At 37.0% G+C, this 21623-nt stretch overlaps 1 protein-coding gene across 36 annotated transcripts in view; it reads right to left on the minus strand.

Annotated features, from left to right (window-relative positions):
* Nucleotides 1-6419: 6419 nt before the first annotated feature.
* Nucleotides 6420-21623, minus strand: part of MADD (MAP kinase activating death domain) — a 62225-nt gene continuing 47021 nt past the window's right edge. For 20 of the 36 annotated variants that reach the window (XM_050897683.1, XM_050897688.1, XM_050897686.1 and 17 more), the window contains 4 exons: nucleotides 20109-20215; nucleotides 14617-14686; nucleotides 9693-9739; nucleotides 6420-7943 (listed from right to left, as the gene is read on the minus strand). In XM_050897683.1, the coding sequence (XP_050753640.1) occupies nucleotides 7836-7943; nucleotides 9693-9739; nucleotides 14617-14686; nucleotides 20109-20215 (332 nt within the window). In that variant the 3' untranslated portion in view covers nucleotides 6420-7835. Of the gene's footprint in view, nucleotides 7944-9692; nucleotides 9740-12749; nucleotides 12807-14616; nucleotides 14687-14940; nucleotides 14950-20108; nucleotides 20216-21623 lie in introns of those variants that run through there. The other 16 variants (XM_050897684.1, XM_050897676.1, XM_050897681.1 and 13 more) reach the window with 3 other exon arrangements.

The following is a 21623-nucleotide window of genomic DNA, read 5'->3' on the forward strand; positions in this document are numbered from 1 at the left end:
ATGGTAATGGCTGCAGAATAAACATGCCCATTGTTTCTTTCCTGAGCATTAGATTTCTGACTGGTTAATAAAAATGCATGCAGTATTTCATCCCCAAGCCACTGTAAATCCTCTAGTACTAGAGCTATTCTTGTAGAAAGAGTGCCAACTACTAAATATATTTTTATAATATCCTCAATGCAGGTGGATCTGTGTGTGACTAAGGAAGGGTAACCTGTGTAATAAGCTATGTTTCCATCAATGTGAGTATGTTGTTGCAGATTAGGTACTGATGCATTTTATTTAGATATTCAAGTTAGGATTAACTACACCTTCAATTGTAATTGAAGGTGCACTAGCATAGTTACACTGATACAAATATCATAAAATGAAAAAGTCCTAAATTTTCACACATTCACATGTTTGCTAATAAATCATTGCTTGGAAAATCACTCTAATGTTAGGTAGAAATCAAAGTAACACAAAGAAAACTACTTGCATTCAGTAACATGTTTAGAAAAATCTTGCTTTCCTTAGTAGCTTGTAAACTCTAAACATTGTCCTTGATGGATTGTTTTGGTTTAGATGATCACTTCAGTCAATGCATGACCTGATTTTTAGCACAAGCTGATGATCTGTGCCCCTGCTTTGCTGCTTAAATTACAATACTTAAGTGATACAGTGGGGTGAAATGCAAATTAAACAGATTGAGCTCAAATTGTCCCAACAGAAAGTTTAAAATAGTATAAAGCGGCTTACCTGTCATGAGTTTATCTTCCTGTTCCCTCTACAAGAGGGAACAGTTATGTTTATTGACATTTTAAGATTCGTTTAAGCTTATTATATATAAAAATTCTACTTGTTGAAAACTACAGTGAGAGGTCAAGAGGTTCCCATATATTATTGTAACAAAGCTTTTCAATGCAGGGCAAGACAGATATTTAAGATAGCTTCAGTACACCTCACCTGCAGGTTTCATTCGTTCTAAGAAAGGGTTATTGTGCTAGCTATTCCAAGGGAGATCTACAATTGAGTAGAATGAATAAAAACACAAGAAAATACTGGTTGATAGCATTTTTTCCTTAATTTAATCATACAATAGCCATTCAAATGAGAACAGCAAGGGAAAAGATGTTTCAGGAAATCAGAAAAGTCATTTATGTTTCTTTTATTACAGAATTCCTTTGAAATAAAATCCTTCTAAGTCTTTAGGGGAGAGGTTTGTCACTAACATGCCGTCTTGGAGTAGGTTTAGAACAACAAGCCGTTCCTGTCTCCTTACAAATGAATTTTGTAAGAACAGTCTGCTGAGATTAAAAATAGCCCCACTGATACCTTTCAAGTGCTTCCCAACCACAGAACTCCATTTTAGGGAAACAAAAGCTGTCAGTGAGATATCCTTTACTTGTCTTTGAGCAGAGTCCCCACAGCAGTCTGCATAAGCAACATATCTTAAAACAGGTTGAACTGGTGAAAGTTTAAAAGAAACAGATAAGAACAGCTTTATTTATTAGGTCCTGATATGGAAAAAATAGTCTAGCATCTGATTTCTGTGCCAGGAAGAAATGTTGACAATAAGCAGCCCTAAAACCACAGATAACTTATGATAGCTATGAATACATTTCAGTCATAATTCTGTATTAGGATAGCTTTACAGAAGACAAATAATCCAAAAGAGTGACTAATCCAATATATATAAAATATCAGTGGATATGAAAAAGTATGGAAATTGATATAAGGTGGAAAAAATAAGTGGTAAGTGTGCCTCCTTGTTCTTCACCATGGATAATCATCTGAACTTGATTTTATATTCATTATGGTTTATTTAACAAACAAAGAATATCATACATAGTTTTCATTGTTTTGCTTGGAAGTATAAATTATGGGACCCAAATATATGAACCCAGATTGTGCATGAATGTAATGTAACCTTCAGTAAGGTTGCATTTGCTTGGTGTCTGTCATAATGCTCATAATTGCCCCAGTAATTCACATCTGTTCCAGGGAAGTATGATCACAAAAAGACTAATTACTAATATAACTCTCAAATACAGTTTTGTTGTTTACTGCTGGTTTTCATATACCAAACCCAGAAAAAAAAAAGGCCAAAAAATCCAAGCTTTTCTTCTGCTTTGTAGGTCAGTTTGTGTATATGTTGCCTTAAAAAACCCCAAGTATAGTAGATTTTGATCATAGGAAAGTCCTCAAAAATTTCTACCTGGAAACGGGGCTTGTTCTTCCTCACTGGTATAAGGGGGCCTAACAGTACTACGTATTTACAAAGCATGATGTTTCCTCTTAGGCTTTTTTGTTTCCTACAGCACTGAAAAACTTTAACAATTTAGACAATTTGTTAGGTTACAAGTCTGTTTTAGAAAAATTTATTTATTTTTAATATCAGATTAAATGGTTGAGCCATTTCTAACAAGGAGCGTACGGAAGAGCTGCTGCTGGGAGCTATCACAGAACAGCAGAACTAAGACTGGAAATCTTTTCTGTTCCCTCTATAGCACTCTTCAGCACTCCACCAAAAATAATCTTATTTAAATGCAAAGGGAGTAAGAGTGGAATGAGGCTGAGGGATGAAAGAAGATGACAGAGAGCTTGGCAAGAACAGGAGAGAGGAAGATAACTATGACTGGAAGCTGGAAAGGGGCAGAGACTGGTTGAGCAGGAGACTGGGGAAGAGCATAGGTCTGAACTGTTTGGGCAAAGAAGCTGGAAGATGATGATGATCAGAGAGGCAAGAAGAACATTTAAAAAAATACTAAGCGAAACAGATGGAGACATCTGATGAGAAATTGCGGTGCAGAACTGAGCCTGACTGGCTGAAGAGAGTGTAGGCCAAGAAATTGTGAGGAAATGGTGAGGAATCCAAGCAGGGAGACAGGTAGAAAGGGAAGAAGAGAGCACTTTGATACCCAGAGCGCTGCGGATAGACTGGCACTCACTGGAGTTAATAAGAGAAACTGAAAAGGCAAAAAAGAGTGGAAGGAATGGAAATACAGAACTAGAGTTTTCGTATACTTGAAGGAAGCAACTGTTTAGAGTTGTACTGGTGTTTTTCCTGCCACCGTTTGTTCCTTTTTATGTATAGCTATTTTGGGAGAAGGGGATTTCTATTTCTATGTAGGTTCCTAAACCACGTTTATCACTATAGTAACTGTTGCAAATAGAAGCAGGACTGTTTGCCCTTGGCTGTTGTATGTATGATTCTTTGTTGGACTGATGCTTTACAAAAAAATTAGCCAATGCTAGAACTACTATGCCGCAGAAGTTTCAAAACATTATACACCCGTAAACAGAAAATTAACTTAGGATTTTACGAACCTTGGTATAAATGTTGAGCTGATTTTTATCATATCTGAGCACAGAATCTGCCTGAAAGAGGTCCTCTCTGAGTCTGGTTTGTACTCAACTGCACTCAAACCTCATTTGTCACCAACATCAAGCTTTTAAACCTTCAGATACCGTGCTGGAAAGAGGGGTCACGTACCTGCTATTATTTAAAGCATCATCACATTTCTACTATTTTAGTGAAATAGCCACACTTGAGTTATGGCTGTAGGAACACAAAGGTGTTGCTCACATTGAACGTCTTACAAGAGCGTTACAGGGTAGGGCTGTACATGAAGCCATTGCTGCTAGCAGAAGCGAAGTAATACCACACAGCTGTTTGGAAATGTCTTGCCCTTGTGAGAAGCAGACGCCTCTGGCTGAATTGCAACCTCTGGAAGAGCAAGAGGCTCTTTGGCATTGCCTTTTGTGAGGCAAGGTCCTTTGCACAAAGCTGCTGCTTCTTGGTCCTAATTCCCACTTCTTGAGGAGCTAGGAGATGTTGTCTTTCACCAAAACCTGGCTTGTCTAACAGCAGTGACTTGGAGTTCCTAAATACCACTGGAGTCGGAGCTGAGCAGAAGCCATTTTTCTCACAGAAGGAAGATCTCACCTCAGAGGCAACATCTTCCAACTTTCATCCATTTGGCAATCAAGGGGAACTGGGATGTAAATATTGCTCTTTGTGAGAAGCTTAGCTTCTATTTTCTGTCTAATTCTGAATTCAGTGTAACAGGACCCTATACCTGACACGGGGCAAGCAACTGGTTTGTTCCCATTCTAGGCAACTGCTTCCTTATTAAAAATACACTCGATGGGAACCAAAAGCCCTCCTCTGGCATAAGCAGCATGATTCTAGAAGTATCTTCAATATCTTTGCAACATAAAGGTTCCTAAGAAGGCTTAGAATCATAGCCACATTTTTCCATCCACTTTGATCACTAAGATAGAAATCTAGTTGGAATCAAAATTCTTCATGATTTATGTTTACTAGCAATTTAGCTTTTGAATACCCAGATGAACATTTTATCTTACAAACTCTGCTATCCTGAAAGTGTCAAAGTAGGAGGGTACGGATTATCTGAAGCTAGGAATTAGGGTGTAGGAAATTTTTACAATGGTTTTCTTAAATTAATGAACTCTTTCCTTCAACAGACATCTTCAAAGCTTTTTCCAGAGATTTCTCTAATAAATATCACTTAATAAATACCATTGTTGTGACACTCACTGATGTTAAAACCTTTAACCTTTAAAATGTGGACCTACTCATATTAGAAACTGACACTGCATTCACAAACAAAACAAGGGCATTTTTTTGGAATGTCACAATGAAGATATGCAATCCAGAAGACAGATAAATTAGTAACCTTGGTTCCACTTTGAAAACTGCCAGGAAGACTAGTCACAAACCCCAGCGTTTGCAGAGAACACTTAATGGTCATTTTGAAAACCAACTTCCACAAACAAGGAATTGTAGCAGAAAAAGAAACCTGTTCAGGATAAGCAAATACCTTAAGTTTTAAGGCAAGTTCATGAATCTTTGTCATATTTGTGTAAGCGCATGCCTTGTTAAAATAAAGAGATTGTAATCTTGAAATACTTAAAAACTAAGACACAGGCTCCTCCTAGTGGTAAAAACGGAAGGATTATTTATTTTGTTCTAAGACTCTTCTAGCACTATTTATTACTAATTATTCTGTTAGTCTTCCATTTGGTTCTGGAAGGTTTAGAAGCCTCCGAGTTCTTACTGCTGCTAAGGAATTCTTACCTAAAGATCAAAATAAATGGGACATGACAAAACGCATGCAAATCACTGTAATTTTTTTTTTCCTCCAAAGTAAAGTTTATGTATCTTGCAACGCTTAGGAGTGATGAAGTGAAGGTGGAAAGGATGGAAGACTACATTCCAAAAAACTTAGGCTTTTATACCAATTTTAAATTTGACCCGCATTTGGTATCCAGAGAACAGCACTGTGTAGTAGTGGAAACACTGCACGGCATGCCTTTGTCTCAGATGAATATGCTACATTCCCACAGTCAGCAGAACATCTGCCAAGTCACCATCATCAAGTACAAGAAAGATTTTGTACGTTTCAAAAATTTCTTCAATTTTGAAGCCAAGTCAGTTGCTCTCACCTAAAGAGCAGAACCCCAATGTCAGTCCACTTGCTGAGGTTGTTAGATTCTTCCTTAGCACTGAACAGCAAGTGCTACAACTATTTAGCCACACCTGTTCTTTAAAAAAACTCTGTCAAAAGGGACAGAGGTCCATTTTTATTATTAGGCCCTTCAAAAGTCTTATTCTGGACTAAAGTTTCTCAGCAGTCTAGAGCGTACAGCAGTTTATGTAATTTATGGTTTTAAGTCACAGAAAAATAGACCTGCAAAAATACAGCTTCTACAGGGCAAAAAAAGGAGCTGTATATAATAAGTGATGCTGTGCATTTAATTATTTTAAACTCTACTCTTCCTCTTATAATTTTAAGTTAATGGTTTGAATATGTTAATAGGCATGCTAACATAATTACAATTTAAACATTAAAATTGTCTACCTAAGTGGGACCCAGTATTGCAGTAAATGGAACATCTATTGTAGACCAAAGTATTTCAGTCTTAACTGTACTTGTAATATAGTAGTATCAAGAATACTACAACTGCTAAAGTCAGATATTGCTATAAGAAAATTTACAGTCTCAGAAGACGAAAGAAAATAAATTAAATACAAAACAGGCTCATTTCAGAGTTTGCCAATTTCAGTTTTGCCTTTATATTAGGAAAGGATAAAAAATCCTTTACATGTTGCTTCTATTTGCATGTGTGCAAAAAAAAAAAATAGTATTTCAGATGTGTCTGTTTTCCCTATTCATGTTTTTCAGACACTTTTTTTTTTTAAAGACAAATTACATGGATGTTATGATAGAAGAAAAAACCCCCAAATTCCTTTCAACTGCTTATGTGGAAAGAAATGTAGATTTTCCATTTATAGTCTTCTCTCATTATTTCATATAAGTGTATGATGTATTTTGTATATATGTATGATGTATTAATTCCAGAATAAGTTGCATCAATAGAAAAGCACAGGAGGATGAAAGCCAGTTGCTGGTTGAATAACATTTTATTTTCACATTCAGACTGCTGTACAGTTTCTATAAATAGATGTGGTACTATAATATTTACATCATTTCCTCACCCATTACTAGTGTATTCCATCCAAAACAGTAGATACCCTGACCAAGTCAAAACAGGGTTATTTCTGGGTGCATTTACTCAGAATGCTATGTCAAAACATACAATACATCAGTTTGCATCAGAGCATTTTTTTCCAGGTATTTTACATGTAACATTATTTTCTCTAGACAGTCTCTCCTTCCAGCATCCTAAGAGCTTTCCAGACAAGTGCAGTACAGTTCAAGAACAAAAACAGGATGCAAAAAACACTCCTATTCGGCCTACTTAAAATAAGGAATGTGATGGATAGTTTTAACTGCAGGAGTTTCATTATACATTAACACAGTATTTGAAAGATTCCTTGATATACAGGTACAGATTGAAAAAAAGCAATAGCTTAAAAAATTTGAGACAGCATAATCCTTTGGGCTTCTGAACATGTTCTGCAGATTGCTATAGAAATATCTTGTGTATAGTTACAAACCCAAAAAGACATGGGTCTGCTGTGTGCTTCTGCCAATAATGTCTCCAAGTTTTACATTTCTTTATTCATTTTCTAATCCCTGTGTTTAACTGCTTTAGGTAGTGCTTATATGCATCTGTTAACTCTACTGCTGGGCTATCTACAAACGTTACCTAAACTCCCATTTGAAAATCCACACAATCCATGAGGTGTCAGGGTTTTTCACAATATACTGCCTTCAAAGTTTCTCTCTCCACTTCTTTTGCCACTTGAGAAGCAGTCATCTCCACAGATGGACCAATTTAATAGCCAATCTTCAGTTGTCACATGATATTTTAAGACTATGGTAGCTAAATTGTTCATCTCTACCAAAAGGGTCTGAAGAACTATGTGACAAGAACTCCACGTTGGTGGGTAAAAATGAACAACACAGAAGGAAAACAATAAAACCACGACATTTAAACAACATGCAGGACCAGACTGCTTCCACTGTGCACATACCAGAGAATCTGAAAGCAGAAGCCTGCAGTTGTAAAGTGATTAATCTGTAACAAGTACCACTAGAAACAAAAAAACAACCGAACTCAACTGTTCGTCACGTTAAGGAAAAAGGAATTCCAAAGGAATGGCCAGAGTAGGTCACTCACAGCTGGATGCTGATGCTCAAAACTGTCTGCTTAACAGCTCATATAAAAACTCCATTAAGGATGAATTCAGAAGGAGACTGAGCAGTGAAGTCTCAGGTTTTTCTATGGGGCAAGACTTGCAGGGTCATACATAAATAATCAAGTTCTCACAGAAGACCATAAAGTGAGCTCCAGTAACTGCAGTAAAAATGGGAGTACTGCACATCAGCGTACCAAAGGGTAGGTATTTCCCAATATCGTGATCAACTGGAAACTGGTCGAGGTGGTTTGCTTTTGTTTTCTGCCTCTTTTCCACGAATGGCAGCCACATAAGAGAAGAGACACAGCACAGAGTAGCAGATCTCATGAGCCTGCAAGAATTTAGAAAAGGAGAGAATGAAATTCAGATGATTTAGTGTTTTACAAAATCCACTGCACATTTTGTATTTTGCTGCATGTCTTCCTTCATGGGACAACTACTCTGGCTACTGACAAAAATGAGGAAAAAGTGTCTCATACTACCTTCTAACTGAGATGGATAGAGAAGAAAAGCCTTATAACAAATAAAAAACCTCCTTTGGGATAAAAACACTAGTTTCTTGATAGTATGATTCTAATCAGTTTCAAGAACAGTATGGTAAGCCAGAAAGTTGGCTAGCTGGCTTTAGAAAAAACATCCTACATATTTGCTTTTGGTCTCTTGTATGAAGTTACAAGAAATTTTCTGGGAAGGGTTGAAAGAGCTAACTAAAACCAGTAAAACTCAACATCCAGTACTGTACCTTGACTCAGGAGATGGTGGGATTCTTCCTTATTCACAACTATCTTTTTATGCTCAAAAGTACAAGGACTGGTAATCCTTGTAATTTTTAACCAACGCTAGTGAATCCATGGATAATACAAGCTTTTTTTTCCTTTTTTTTTAAATTAAAAAAAACCCACAACCCAACATTACATGTTTCATATGAAGAATACCAAGCAATTTTGTCACTACCTTAAAGCAGAGGGTTCCACATAGCATTAGCAAGATCTACAATTATTGCTTTTAACTGATTAAGTGTGCTATTATTTAACAGAAAATCCTCTTTTAGCATGCAACTGGCAGCACAATTCAGTGAAGGTAAGACTTAGACTTAGTTTATATCCTAGTTCTAATACTGGCTATTCTGGTGATCTTAAAAGTTCTTGTACTGTAAATTGACATTTATAATCTTTGTAAAGATAAGAAGCATAACAATGTGTTTTGTTGTATTATAGCACAAACTAAAACACTTGTGTAAAATATAATTAATTTTCATTTAACTGGCTTTTCTTACTAAAAGATACAGCTATCTGCTTCTTAAATTACATATATTCTAAGCATTTTGTTTCTAAAACATTTCTAGCTTTTTCAAGTAATTTTTCTCTCTCTCCTCTTGAAGGACTGTGAGTTTCCATGCAATTACCAAATGTACACACTGCACTTCAGACCTAAAATAACTGAAGAAATTTCAGTTCTGATGATAATCATTGGCTTCTATTTCTTCCTCGTAAGCGCATGTAGGCCTGATCATTGAACTATTATGTGTAAAAGTGCTAAGTATCGTTATCAACTGCTGGTGTTCAAAATAAAAACTGAACACTAAACCACAGCAATAGCTCACCTATATGGCAGGAATCAATACTTATACTGTTCTCTTGCATCTCACTGCTCACTTTCATGAGGAAATGGGAATTTTTCATAAACTCAGTTAGCAATCATTTTATGCCCAGGAACTAGTCTCCCTTTCCATCTGTTCTGTGGATTAAGGATTGTTTTTGCACTGTCTCAAATTTAACAGTTCCACTAGCTCTTATTGTGCTACAATTCATGCCAAACCAGCTACCTTGCATCTTTATCTATCTTTACAAAAGAGACCACGCTTTCTGCACTACCTGTGAGTTCCTCTAGTTTCATAGAAACAACAATTACCACATTTTGTTGTCTTCCCTTAAGGAAAACTATCATAAAAGAGCAGCTGGCGTTTCACTGCAGTATTAGCATTGCAAATCCTGCAATGTCAATGTAATTCTTTTCGCCACATGAAAATGTAAAGATATATCCTCTAAATAACTACCAGAAGGCATCACAGTTGACTCACCATTGGCGTCTTGTACTTGTGGCTCACCACTTCTTTAGTTTCAGGAACTAAAACCGGACGGGCAAGAGACAAAACAAAAAGTTCAAAAAACGAGAGGAAAAGGGGAAAGAAATAGCACAATGTTCCCATAGGAAAGGGAAGGGATGCACACAGACAGCAGGTGCAGGTACAGGGCACCTCACTATCCCTCACTTCTAGATACTCTTCCTTCTCTCATTTACATTACATATGTCCTTGGAGATACTGGTAATGTCATGATAAATTACTCAGGCTGGCAAAAATATTTCACTGCCTCTTTGGAAAACCATAGTAGATATTTGATGGTTCTTAGAGACTCTGTCTTTTCTCATACTACTTATTGCTTCCAGACAGCAAAATTAATACCAAAATATGCCTAATGTCTACTACAATAAAACATAAACCAACAATTCCATAGGAATTTGTCAGTATGTGGCCCCCAAAGATTTTATCCTTTAGATGTTTGAATCCTTCTCTGCTGAATAACAGATCTCAAAAGAACTGTTGGACACTCTGTAGTAAGTTAGTGAAATCCAGAAAAAAGAAGCTGAGGGAGAAAATTTTCTCAAATGGAAGACTGTTTCCCAGCTCTATTTCAAGTTTCTCAAGACATTCTTTCTCCTGTCTAGGATGTGTGTGATGGTATTTACTTGACATACTCACTGAAAACGTTCATTGCTTTTGAACAAGTTGCCTTAAAGTAAAATACTGATTTCAGTTATACATATTCTTAAAATACCAGGCTTGCTGATTTCTAGAAGACTTTATATATAAGAGGATTAGGGCCCTAATGAAAAAACATCTATTATCCAGAAAATTTCATCTTGCTCCCTTGCACTGTTTCTAACTAACAGAAAGGAAACAGGCCTAATATAGCTAAAGAAAATTTGCCTTTTGTTCTCATTGTGGAATGCATAAAAAAGCAAGCTGTAACCATCCCATTAGTGTGCATTGCATCTGAACTGTGCCTTTGACCCACACTTGGTCTACAAATATTGTTGTGAACAGATACCATGGGAAATCACCAAGAGAGAACAAAGACCACACTAAGAACATACAAATGGCAAATTTAAAATGTTAAGATCAGTGGAATACCAAGACCAACTTTGAATACTTCCCTTTCCAGAATAGCTGAAATTTGCCATGGAATTTCTGTGTCACAACAAAAAAATTTAGAAGAAGCAATACAGAAATTATGCAAATCATACCAGGTTCATAAAGGAAGGGTAAATGTTTTATTACACATAGTACTAGTGACAAGAAAAGAAACAGAGGCAGATGAGTTCAGTATGAAGAACTAGGAAAAGTCCACAACAAAACCTATCCATGCAGATGTCACCTTTTCAACTATGATATGACACGGCTAAACGCTGGAGAGGGAGACGGATCACACTCTAAGGGGCCAAAAGTAGGCAGTGCAGACTGGGTTTGAGAAAAGTACTCTAAATATAAACCAGTGCCTACTAATTCTCGTATGTCATGGTATTGTCATTCTTGGAAAAAATCTAGTGAAAAGTACAGAATATGATTGTAAAAAGTAACGTAATATTTTTGTTTCATTTTTCAATTCTCTCTTTTCTTGGAGTTGGCAGTTACATTAAGGACTGAGAAACAGGGGAAGTGCACACCCAGGCTGCACTGCCCCAGTGATACCAGTGACTAGAGTTGGGGAGATAAGGAGGTGCACATCCAAGCTACCTTACCCGTTGGCACCAGATGTTCCAAATTAACTCCATGTCACCAGGGGATAAAGGTGGGAGTGAGGCTGGTGCACAGCCAAATAGGGTAGGACTTTTACAGCTGTGCAAGTCTCACTGCCTACTGGATAACATACAACTGTTCATATACTCTTCAAAAAGCAGGAAGGGAAAGCTGTAAGGACCTTGTGCCACGAGGGAAGGAGAGAAGGGAAGCTGTAAAGTCCTGTATCATAATTGAGAATAGGAGAAGAGGGAACAGGAGAGCACCTAGCCAAGGTACTGTCTCCCCACTTCACAGTCAGTAAGTTGCCTTGTCTTTAAGTAAAGTACTCCTTCAGAGTCCTTCCAATGGGGAAAATTCTCCTGAGAGGACTGAGTTAGGAAGAGTAAAAAGAGTGGGTTTGGATTTACACTCAGAAAAGTCAAAGCACTACCGCTGCAGAATACAAATTAAAAATAAGGACAAAAAAAAAAAAAAAGAAAAAAAAAAAAGACCCCAGCCTCAAATTAAGAGATTAGCAGAAGCACTTTTCTTCTAACATTAAAAGTTACTCCTGATGCTGTTGAACTAAGTGGATGAAGGGAGTAAATTATTAAGCACCATCCTGCAGCTTTTGGTCCTGTGAATGAAAATATGGCGCTAGCATAGAATGAGTTTAGGGGACATCACTTTACCTGCTGGAGAATGAAGGTTTTCATAGCAGCGGCGGTGAAGGGGCCACAAGAAAGTAAAGCACAAGTACGCAGCAGTAACTCAAATTCCAGAGGGAACAGCCTTACATTTCCTCACTTACTTAAATCTCCACTTCCATTTGTGGGCAACAATTCCTGAACTTCTGCTTGCATCCTGCTCTGAAATCACAATTCCAACTTTCATGCTGCCATCTAAACCCAGCGTTAACACAAACAGACCTTTAATTTCCTGCTGCGATATCACTAAACTTGGAGCGCTCATGCCTGGCAAAATCAAATAAACAAATCTTGCATTGAAGTATTTCCCATCAGACTGGAGTATGCATGCTTACCACTCTCTACCTTTCTAAGAGGAGATAGTACTTCGGTATACTCCTACTATAGTGAATCTGATTGCAAGGTTCACAATGTTTAACACAGCTGAATAACTTCATTCTTAAGAAGTCCATGCAAGTTTTTGCTGAATGCTGTTAGTTTACTATTAACAAATTAACATTAATTTCTCTTGAACAGGACAGATTGGCATATCTTGTCATCTTTATAACAATTAAAAAAGCAGCTCTGACGTAGTCGCTCATCTCTGCACAAGAAGAAAGGTTAGCTCCCCTGCAACATCTGTCTTCCTTTCTTCTTTCTCTTTATTAGCTGGATGGGCAAATTGTAAATCTCATTTGGTACATTTAAATGGGTTCTTGTCTGTGACCTGTATTTTGGGAGGAGGGTATTTTTAATTTAATTGGTTTAATTTCTCAGTTTTTGCTTGTAGTGTCCAACTCCCACTTTATTTTTAATTACTTCTTAAAATTATCCTTTCATGAGTTCCATATCACAATTCTAGCTTTTGCAATAGGCCCTTGATTACAAAATTTTCTGTAAAAAAAGAAGTTCTTTTTCTTACAGTTATTACAGTCATTATTTAGGGGCTAAACACTGTATTACAGAGTGATCAATAGAAGTTGACTGGAAATAACTAAGTCAAACACTGTCTTTCTTCTTGTGCAATATAAACAAACTATTAAAAGAAATACTTTGAGTTAAAACCTCTCCAAAAATGATCCAAAATTCATTTCTGATCCAAGTAATTTCTTTTAAGTTAAAGATTTCAGAAGCTGAAGCCATCCTTTAAGCTAGTTTTATGGCTTCTGATCTCTCATCTTTGTAAAGCTCATCAATAGTCTTTTACAGCTTTAAGCAATTTCTGTAATTAAGTAGTAAAATGAATCATGCCCGTCAGGGTGAAAACATGATATCAAAGAAATATGCAACCAAAAAGTGCAGACAACTTCTGAACATCTAAACTATTAGAAATTTTTCAGGGTTTAAATACACTGATCTGATCATTTGAATAATTAAAAACATTTCCAGAAAATGGGAAAAAATTGTTCACAAATTCAAATCCCAAACTTCTGGGAGATTAATTTATGGCAAACAAGCAAACTGCAATAGTCAAAAAGGCTTTATCATTTGAATACCTTACAACTTTGTATCACCAAAAGGAGACAACACATTATTATGGACAAAGACATTAATTTCAGCAATCTCATATTAACTGTCTCATATTCTAAGAGAGAATCCCTCAGCCAGAACATTCTGTTCACAGTACCAAAGAACAATGAGAGTCCTGGTAAAGGGAGCTGATTAACGGCCAAAGTATGGATGCTGATCTACTATGGAAAGAATGTTGTAAATTTTATCTTTTTAAATATTTCATACATACACTTAAGACCTAGACAAATGTCTCACAGATGGGTGGAAGAATAAACCAATATGGGTTTGGGGACTATTTCAAGAGAAGTATGTGGATCACTCTTCCACAGAGCTGCATCTGAAGTCACTCATTTTTTGCAGACACTAATTAAGTATAGTGTGACTGACACTAACACTGAATAGTAACCCAGAATTTTCCCCAAACTAGACTGTAGGCAGATTATATGTAATAGCAATAACTGACCAAAACAGCACAAATTCTCTATTCTCCTTAACCTTTACTTTTTCACTCTTTACCAGTCATGCTCTGAAACAAAAACCACAGGATAAATAAAGTGCAACCTGACAAAACATCTTCTGCTCCATACAAGAAAAATGAAATTCCACATAGAGCAAAGAGGAAACTTTGCAATTAACAGTAATTCTTTGTAATGAAAGCCTAGTGTGTTGAGAAAGATCAACTATAAGTCCTGCTTAAAAATGTGGTTTCTCAGATGAAAAAGGAACATACCAAAGAAAATTCCTACACACATCCAAGTTTAACTGTTGTTTTGTTTGCTTCAGAAGACTCAGACCATCTTCTCTGTCTATTAACAAAAAGCACCTAGGCCACAAATCTTAATATGATGAAAATTAATGTGTAATTTTTTATGTTAAGTCACCCATCTCTCAGTTAGGCAACTTCTCATGTGCAATCTACATTTCTCTCCCATCTTTGAAACTGCAGTGCAACTCCAAATCTGAAGACTGGAAATTTGAGTTACTGCCATGTGAGTACAGACCTAATATCAAAATAATGTAATTACCAAATTCCTCCAGGACAAAGACTCCTCGCACAGTATTGCACTTTTTAATGTGATTCAGCTCTATGAAAACCTACAAAAACAGGAGGAAAAGTAACATAAAATTAGTCAGGTTTGTTTTTTTTAAACTAAATACCAAAATTAAACAAAAACATCTCCACAGCAGATACAACCTGAAGTGTTATAGCATACACTACCAGTTCATTTACAGTTTAATATATAAATAAAAGGTGAAATAAATATTCAAAAGACAAACTTGCCACAATGCTAGAAATCAACAAATAACTTAAAAGTGCTAAGAAGCGAAGACAGCAGAAGATGAAGTACCTTCCGCTCCTTGCAGGAGGAGAAAGCATGGAAGAGAAACGAAGGAGTTAGTAACTCTGACATATCCAACATTGCTACCCCTTCAGGCACTCAAATGAGTTATTGCAAAAAGAATACCAACACACCTGAAATACAACAGAAGAGGGGGACGAGAAAAAAGCTGGCTCCCAAATTTGGCACGATTCGTAGCCTCTGATCCATCCCAGTTAGTTTCTGCCCCTCCATGCATCCTCCTCCAGCACAGAGGGCAGGTAAGAGGCACTACACTTCCCACCCTGACACTGATCCTCCTAACCTATCCAGTAGTCCAGTTTAATCCAATGAGGAACCACTAATCTTCCTTCTCCCTGACAGCCTTGCCATTTAAGATTTTACTACAGTTTATGATATATAGTCTGCATACTTACTCTTGGAACTGTCTCCTTTAACAGTAGCAGTTTCTGCTTTAAGCAGGATGGGAGAGTTTGGACGCTTTTCTATTGTGTGCTCACTTCACATATGGCTGCTGCCAGCTGAGCAGTCACTTAGAAAACAAACCTGCTTTAAACTTATGTTTTACATACATGAACCCCAAAAGACAAAACAGCTGAACTACATGACTAGGTTTTTCAGTCCAGAACCTAGATGCCAAGATTGCATGAATAAACAAGTTCTCTGAGCATAATGAGGTTGTTCAATATCCAGTCTATTTCAAGATACAAAATAGTCCCTTCTTATATGCATATCTCCAAAACGGTCAGAGTCAGTACACAGACGTAAGAAGCTGTACAAAGTGCTGTAAGGAATCAATTCCATATTCCAGTTTCTAATACACTTGCTTTTTCAAGGCAAGAGAAACACTAAGAGTAACATTGCCCTAGCATTCAGAGTAAGTCTATGTCCAATACCTTAGAGAGACCCTTGCAAGACTATATTACAATAGTCTGGATTGATACTTTCAGTGCCTATACACTTATGACACCATGATCTCAGGACCTTTTTTGAAAAATGTTACTAGAGAAACTTCATTGTCTTGGAAAGAAGGAAAAGGAAAACTCTGCAACCCTCTTGAATCCAATATTAGCAACATCCATGTAATCATAGATGATATGCAACCCAAGAAAGGCAAAGGAAGTCAACACCAGAAATTGTTGTGTTTTTTTTTAAGAAACAGGCTTATCTGTAGCAATAGAGATCAGTAAATGCACCATACATCTGAGAGAAGTCAGGCTGATTTTCAAGTCAAAGGGGTTTTATCATTATTTTTATTAGCAGAGAACTAACAAACAGACCCAGGGTATTTTTTGGTCAATACAAAAAACTAAACTTCCACTTACTTAATCAGAAAATCTGAAGCTTGCTTTCTGCTTACATTCAAGCACTCAAGGGAAAGGAGACTTAATCCCATCTTTTTTGTTTGCCTGTTTTCGCCCATGTTCTCTATCAGTTTAGTTGGTCAAAAACATTTTATTTTTTGAGGAATAGTTACAGAGTAAACAAGTCAATAACAGAACACTTTCTTTATTGCACTTAGTTCCCTTTTTCTGTAATATTTTCTGTGAAAAGTTTTTGCTAGTAGTCTATAAAGTACAAAATTCAGAAACTCAATAGAAAGGCTCAGGCAAAACATTGGTTGTTTTATTTGGTAACAGTAAAGCTGCCTAAAAGACTTGACTGCCCCAGGTACTCATGAGCTGAGTATAATGTTAAGGAGTACTGCATTTCCACAAGAGTTATGAGCAAGATGAGAATTTATCGAGTTTGTCACAATTACATAAGTTATCCATTTTTCAGAAGACATATGAGTTGATGGGCAATTTCTTGCCATATTGTTTAAGGGACAGAGATGCTCTCCTCTCACTCAATCAGAAAACAAGCGTAAAAGAAATAACAGTTACTTACCCTAGGGAAACTGTGGTTCTTCAAGACAGAGCATTCAGTGTGGATCCTACTGTAGATGGGCATGTGCCTGCTGCATTTTATTAAACTTCCATCTATTTTTGACACAGATGAATTCATAACAGGGACAGAGTTACTGAGTCCCAATATTATAACATAATTTGTAGATGTAAACTCAGAATAATCTGCCAATGCCACAGGTACACTTGATTTCTCCCCATTCCAAAGGACTTCCTCTGACCTGCCAGGCACAGATAGACTTGAACATTTTTTCTTCTTAAACTTATGTGTGCTGCCAGCATGGTGAGACAATTTGTGAACACTAAAGACAACTACCACGTGTCAATAATAGGTTGACCCACCATGCACCTAAAACATTTCCTGAGGAATTCACAAGGTGGTAAGGTAGTATACACACTGCAAATCAAGAGCCTTCAAAAACAGTTTCATGAAAGCAAACACCATTCTAACACTGAAGAGGTACGTTCAGTCTTCTCAAGTAGGACAGAATAGACTCCATTTATCTTTTTTTTTTTTTAAAAGTGGAAACCCCTCTTCCTATGTTCTAAATGAATTATTTCTATGACATCCAACAAAGCAGAGCAACAGAAATCCCTTCTTTTAGTAAGTTGCATTGCTGAAAAGAGTACTTTGAAAGAAGGCCAAGAACAGGGCCTGTATATGGAGTAAGGAGAGGAAGATGAAGAGAAAGCTGTGCCTGATGAAGTCCTGTAGGCATTTGTTGGTCAGTATCCCCATCCAAACTCAACAGAAACAGAAAAAGCCATTTTCAACACAGAGAAACGGCTGTAGGATCCTGGGTTTAATCATGCTTATATACATATTCTGAAATCAACCGCCTTAGGGAGCAATTCATATAATTTATATGAAAAATGGAAAGGACAATTCATCTAGAATAGCAGACCTTGAGAAAGCAGACTGGTTGATGAATGTTAGAATAAGAATGCAAACATCCTTTAGCTCCACAGATTATGAAATTGGAGGGGATTTTTTTTGTATGGTGCAACTAGTAGGAGTCCTTTACATAACTGCTACAGTTGTCCATTCTATACAGACCCTCAAATGGCAGACTTTTGATATCTGTCTAGACACTTTGTTTTGAGAAGGAAAACAAGGATGTGTCTTAGGTCCACTAAATGGTACTGAATGCCCTTGCCAGCTGGCAATGTAAATCTAACAGACCAAGAATTAAACATATTGAATAAATGAAGTGTATTTTCCAGAACTGTATTTGTTTCAATATCCTTCTTAAGTAATAAAAACTTATCTGGCTACAGCCTTATTGGAAAGGTGATGAAGAGGAGGAATAATCTTTCAGGTGGGGGAGACAGCTGGCATACTTCCTGGGTCTGACCTGCACAGACTGTCTTCCAGAAAAGATGTAGTAATTTTCATCACAGACAGCAAATTAGAACACCATTCTCTGTAAGGAAGGATATGACAAAGCTAGTACTCTAGGAGTGCTGGTGGTAGCACAGGACTCAGTATCTGTGGTATGAAATTCAACTGGTAATGGTCCTGACAGTCACATAATAACAATCAGTACTAGGTTTCCCTGAGGTTTCTTTCAGAATGTCATTCCAGTCTTTCAGGAAGAAAAAAAGGCTTTGAATTTAAGGACAAGGGTATGTTCTAGGATTTGGAGTTTTTCTTTCGGACAGATGCATGTGTGCTCACTATGTGCTTAACACTGAGTGTTTGTCGTGTGAAGATGCCTGTTACACTTAAGAAACCATGATGATGATGATGTAGCTACCTTCTTATATATCTTTTCTCACTGCAAATGTATATATGCCTGGCTGTTCGTTTATGAAATAGAGTCATCTCTATAGACTGTTCAAGAGAGGAGCAGTTTGAGCTCAACATCATTTTTGACTTCTGGCAGAAGAAGAAGAAGGAGAAGCAAACAGAACATTCCCTATGGTGTGTCCTTACCTTAGGATAAAGTAATTTCTATTACGTCCATCTATAATGATATCAAACTGTTGCTTCGAGACCAGGGCTTAATTTTCAAAGGCTGTAGACTTGCCATTTCCAATAACTATGAAATTCATTCTGTACTACTGATGAGTTCCTCTTGCAGTTCTTCGTATTTTGGCATATCCAAAGTTAAAATCTCTAACTAAGTCAGGTAGACTGTTCCATCACAGAGTAGGTTTGAAATACTACAGCAGGTCAGCTGTAGTCCAGGCTCTACCCTGGTAATAGGCAGGAAGAAAACTGAAGGAGGTTCACAACTCTCCACTCCTTATACCAGCACATATGAACTTAAAGAGGCACATGGTGCTGCTGTGACCTTGGGAGAAGTATTAAAGATTCTGAGCATGTGTGTTTGAGATGCACGTGCACTTCCAGTGGGATCTACACTGATGTATCCTCAAAGAAGAACAAAGCTTGTGTGGGGAGAAAAGTCTAGTCAGGAGGAAAGGAAAAAACACTCCACAGAGGACTGACAGAAGCTTCTCTCTCTCTCTCTCTCTCTCTCTCTCTCTCTCTCTCTCTCTCTCCCCCCCCCCCCCCCCCCTAAAAATTGATTCTACTGTCTAGCATACCATGCATTTAATATCATATGCAAAACAAAAAAACACAAAGCAAAATAAAAAACAAGGATCAAAGGAAGCAACAGAAACAACATTCAGAGAAAGGAAGAAATGACAATTCTAGCTGTGTTTCCTCTATGCCCACAAGATCTGCTATTTGGAAGGCAAAAAGAATCAGTAATTTTTTCTTATTTTTGTGAATTACAGCAAGAGCCACTTTCCCATTTTATTTTCATACTACATTCTACAGATGATTTCTCAAATTTTAAAACAAGACAGATTAAATATGATGCAGAAGGTTGCCCTCTGTACCTGCAGTATTCAAACACTGTATCTTTAAGGTTGACTGCTTATGCCATCAGGGTATGTTAACAGTGTGATGCATTATGGCAGTTTAGATTACTATTGATCACTTTTTCTGTCCCTTAATATACTGGCTACCATTTGTTTTGTGCTTAGACAATTCAGACCACCAGAAACAAGAAGTTGAAAACTGTATCAGTGTTTTTCTTCAGTTGATTGTAGTTTTCCTGAGGATATTTAATTTCAGTGTATTTTTACACATATATATATGTGTGTGTGTTAGTTTGTGTGTAAATAAACATATGCTTTTTTACCCCCATCGTGCTATCCCTTGTCCTTGTTGATACTCTGGGAAGAGGAAACACATATACAGGCATGCTGCAAAAAGCTTCATGCTCACAGTCTTCTCATAGATTTCCCTCATACCTGACTGTGCATAAATTTCAGGTTAATTCCTTCCAGTGTGACCTGAAGAAGACCTCCTTCACCGGTTTTCATATCCTGCACAGGGAACTCACCACCTAACTCAGGGCCTGTGATATGTTAATTAAAAAGGAAAAAAAAATCAAAGAAAAACAAACAAACAAAAATATCCAGAGAGAGAGAGAGAAAGAACAGAAAGCAGTCAGCCAAGTCATGATATGTGGAAGAGAAATATAAAACAATAAAAACATAATTTCCATTTGATGTGCATAGCAAAAGGACACTACTAAGAATAGTAGGGAGCATTTCAGTAGAGTCCACTCACTAATGACAGCCTTCTGAGAACCACTAGACTTTTTAGTATCGTAACAAATGTCATCCTGGTTACATAAAGGGACATCAATGTCAGCTCCGTCTGTATTTATTGTAGTTCATATTGGGGTTTTGTTTGTTTGTTTGTTTTAAATGCCACGTTTCATTTCTGCATGGTAAGACACTGCAATCACATGATACCACAGACAGCATAGTCTTAAGTACAAACACATAAGCAAGCACAAACTAGGCTTGCGTTTGTGAGCTAGATGATTTTGTATGGCATTGTTTTATGCTTTCAGCAATGAAAAAGTCAACATGGTTACAACAATGACAATTTAATAGAGGACATTAATAGATGACAATGTAGGTATTTTCATCTAGTTTCTTTTGCATCATTCAGTTCAGCTAGAAAATGCTTTCTTGTAATGATTTTTAAAAAATTATCATTTGTGCAGAACCACTGAACTCTGGAGAATGGCTTTCAAACACTTTTTTAATACTACATTATTGCCCAATTCTTAAAATAGCTTTCAAAGACACTTTTGCGTCCTCTACCCAGTGAAAGTCCAGTCCTTCCTCCCCCTCCTCAAATTAAACTGGACTAATGGTAGGAGGAAGAAAATGGTAGCTCTTCCAAGCTCCAACAGCTAGCTGAGGGTTGAACACTTAGGATGCTAGATTTAAACACAAGTCATTTTCTCAGTCATGCTGATGCCAGTTATGAGTACAAAATGTAGATCCCTTACTGATATAAGGACATAGGGTTAACTGCACCTTTTGACTTGCACCAGTGTGAGACTTTCCAATATAGAAAAGGTTTGTGCATTGAAAGTCTGCAGAAAGCTGCAGATTCATCACTGTAGATTCACTAACACAAGCATATTTATTAGCCTCCATTCTCAACACAAAGTGGACAACACAGTTCTATGTCTCAATCAGGAATATAAAGAGTAGGTAGCCAACCATGAAGAGAAAGTGAAGCTGAAGTTTCATAGTCTCTTCTAGTTATCATTTTACTGGCAGCTAGTCCTCCTTACATGTAACTCTTCTTTATACAGGTGTTTTGTTTTTGTTTGTACTTAGAGTGAGGTATATGGGGGCAAGGTAATGATAACACTAAGTCTGCTACGTACACACGGATGTACAAAGCTACCCTAAGATTTCCAAGTAAAAGGAGATTATGTTCAAAGACGTTATTAATAA

This window comes from Gymnogyps californianus, chromosome 5 (assembly GCF_018139145.2).
Source record: "Gymnogyps californianus isolate 813 chromosome 5, ASM1813914v2, whole genome shotgun sequence".
Lineage (NCBI taxonomy): Eukaryota > Metazoa > Chordata > Aves > Accipitriformes > Cathartidae > Gymnogyps > Gymnogyps californianus.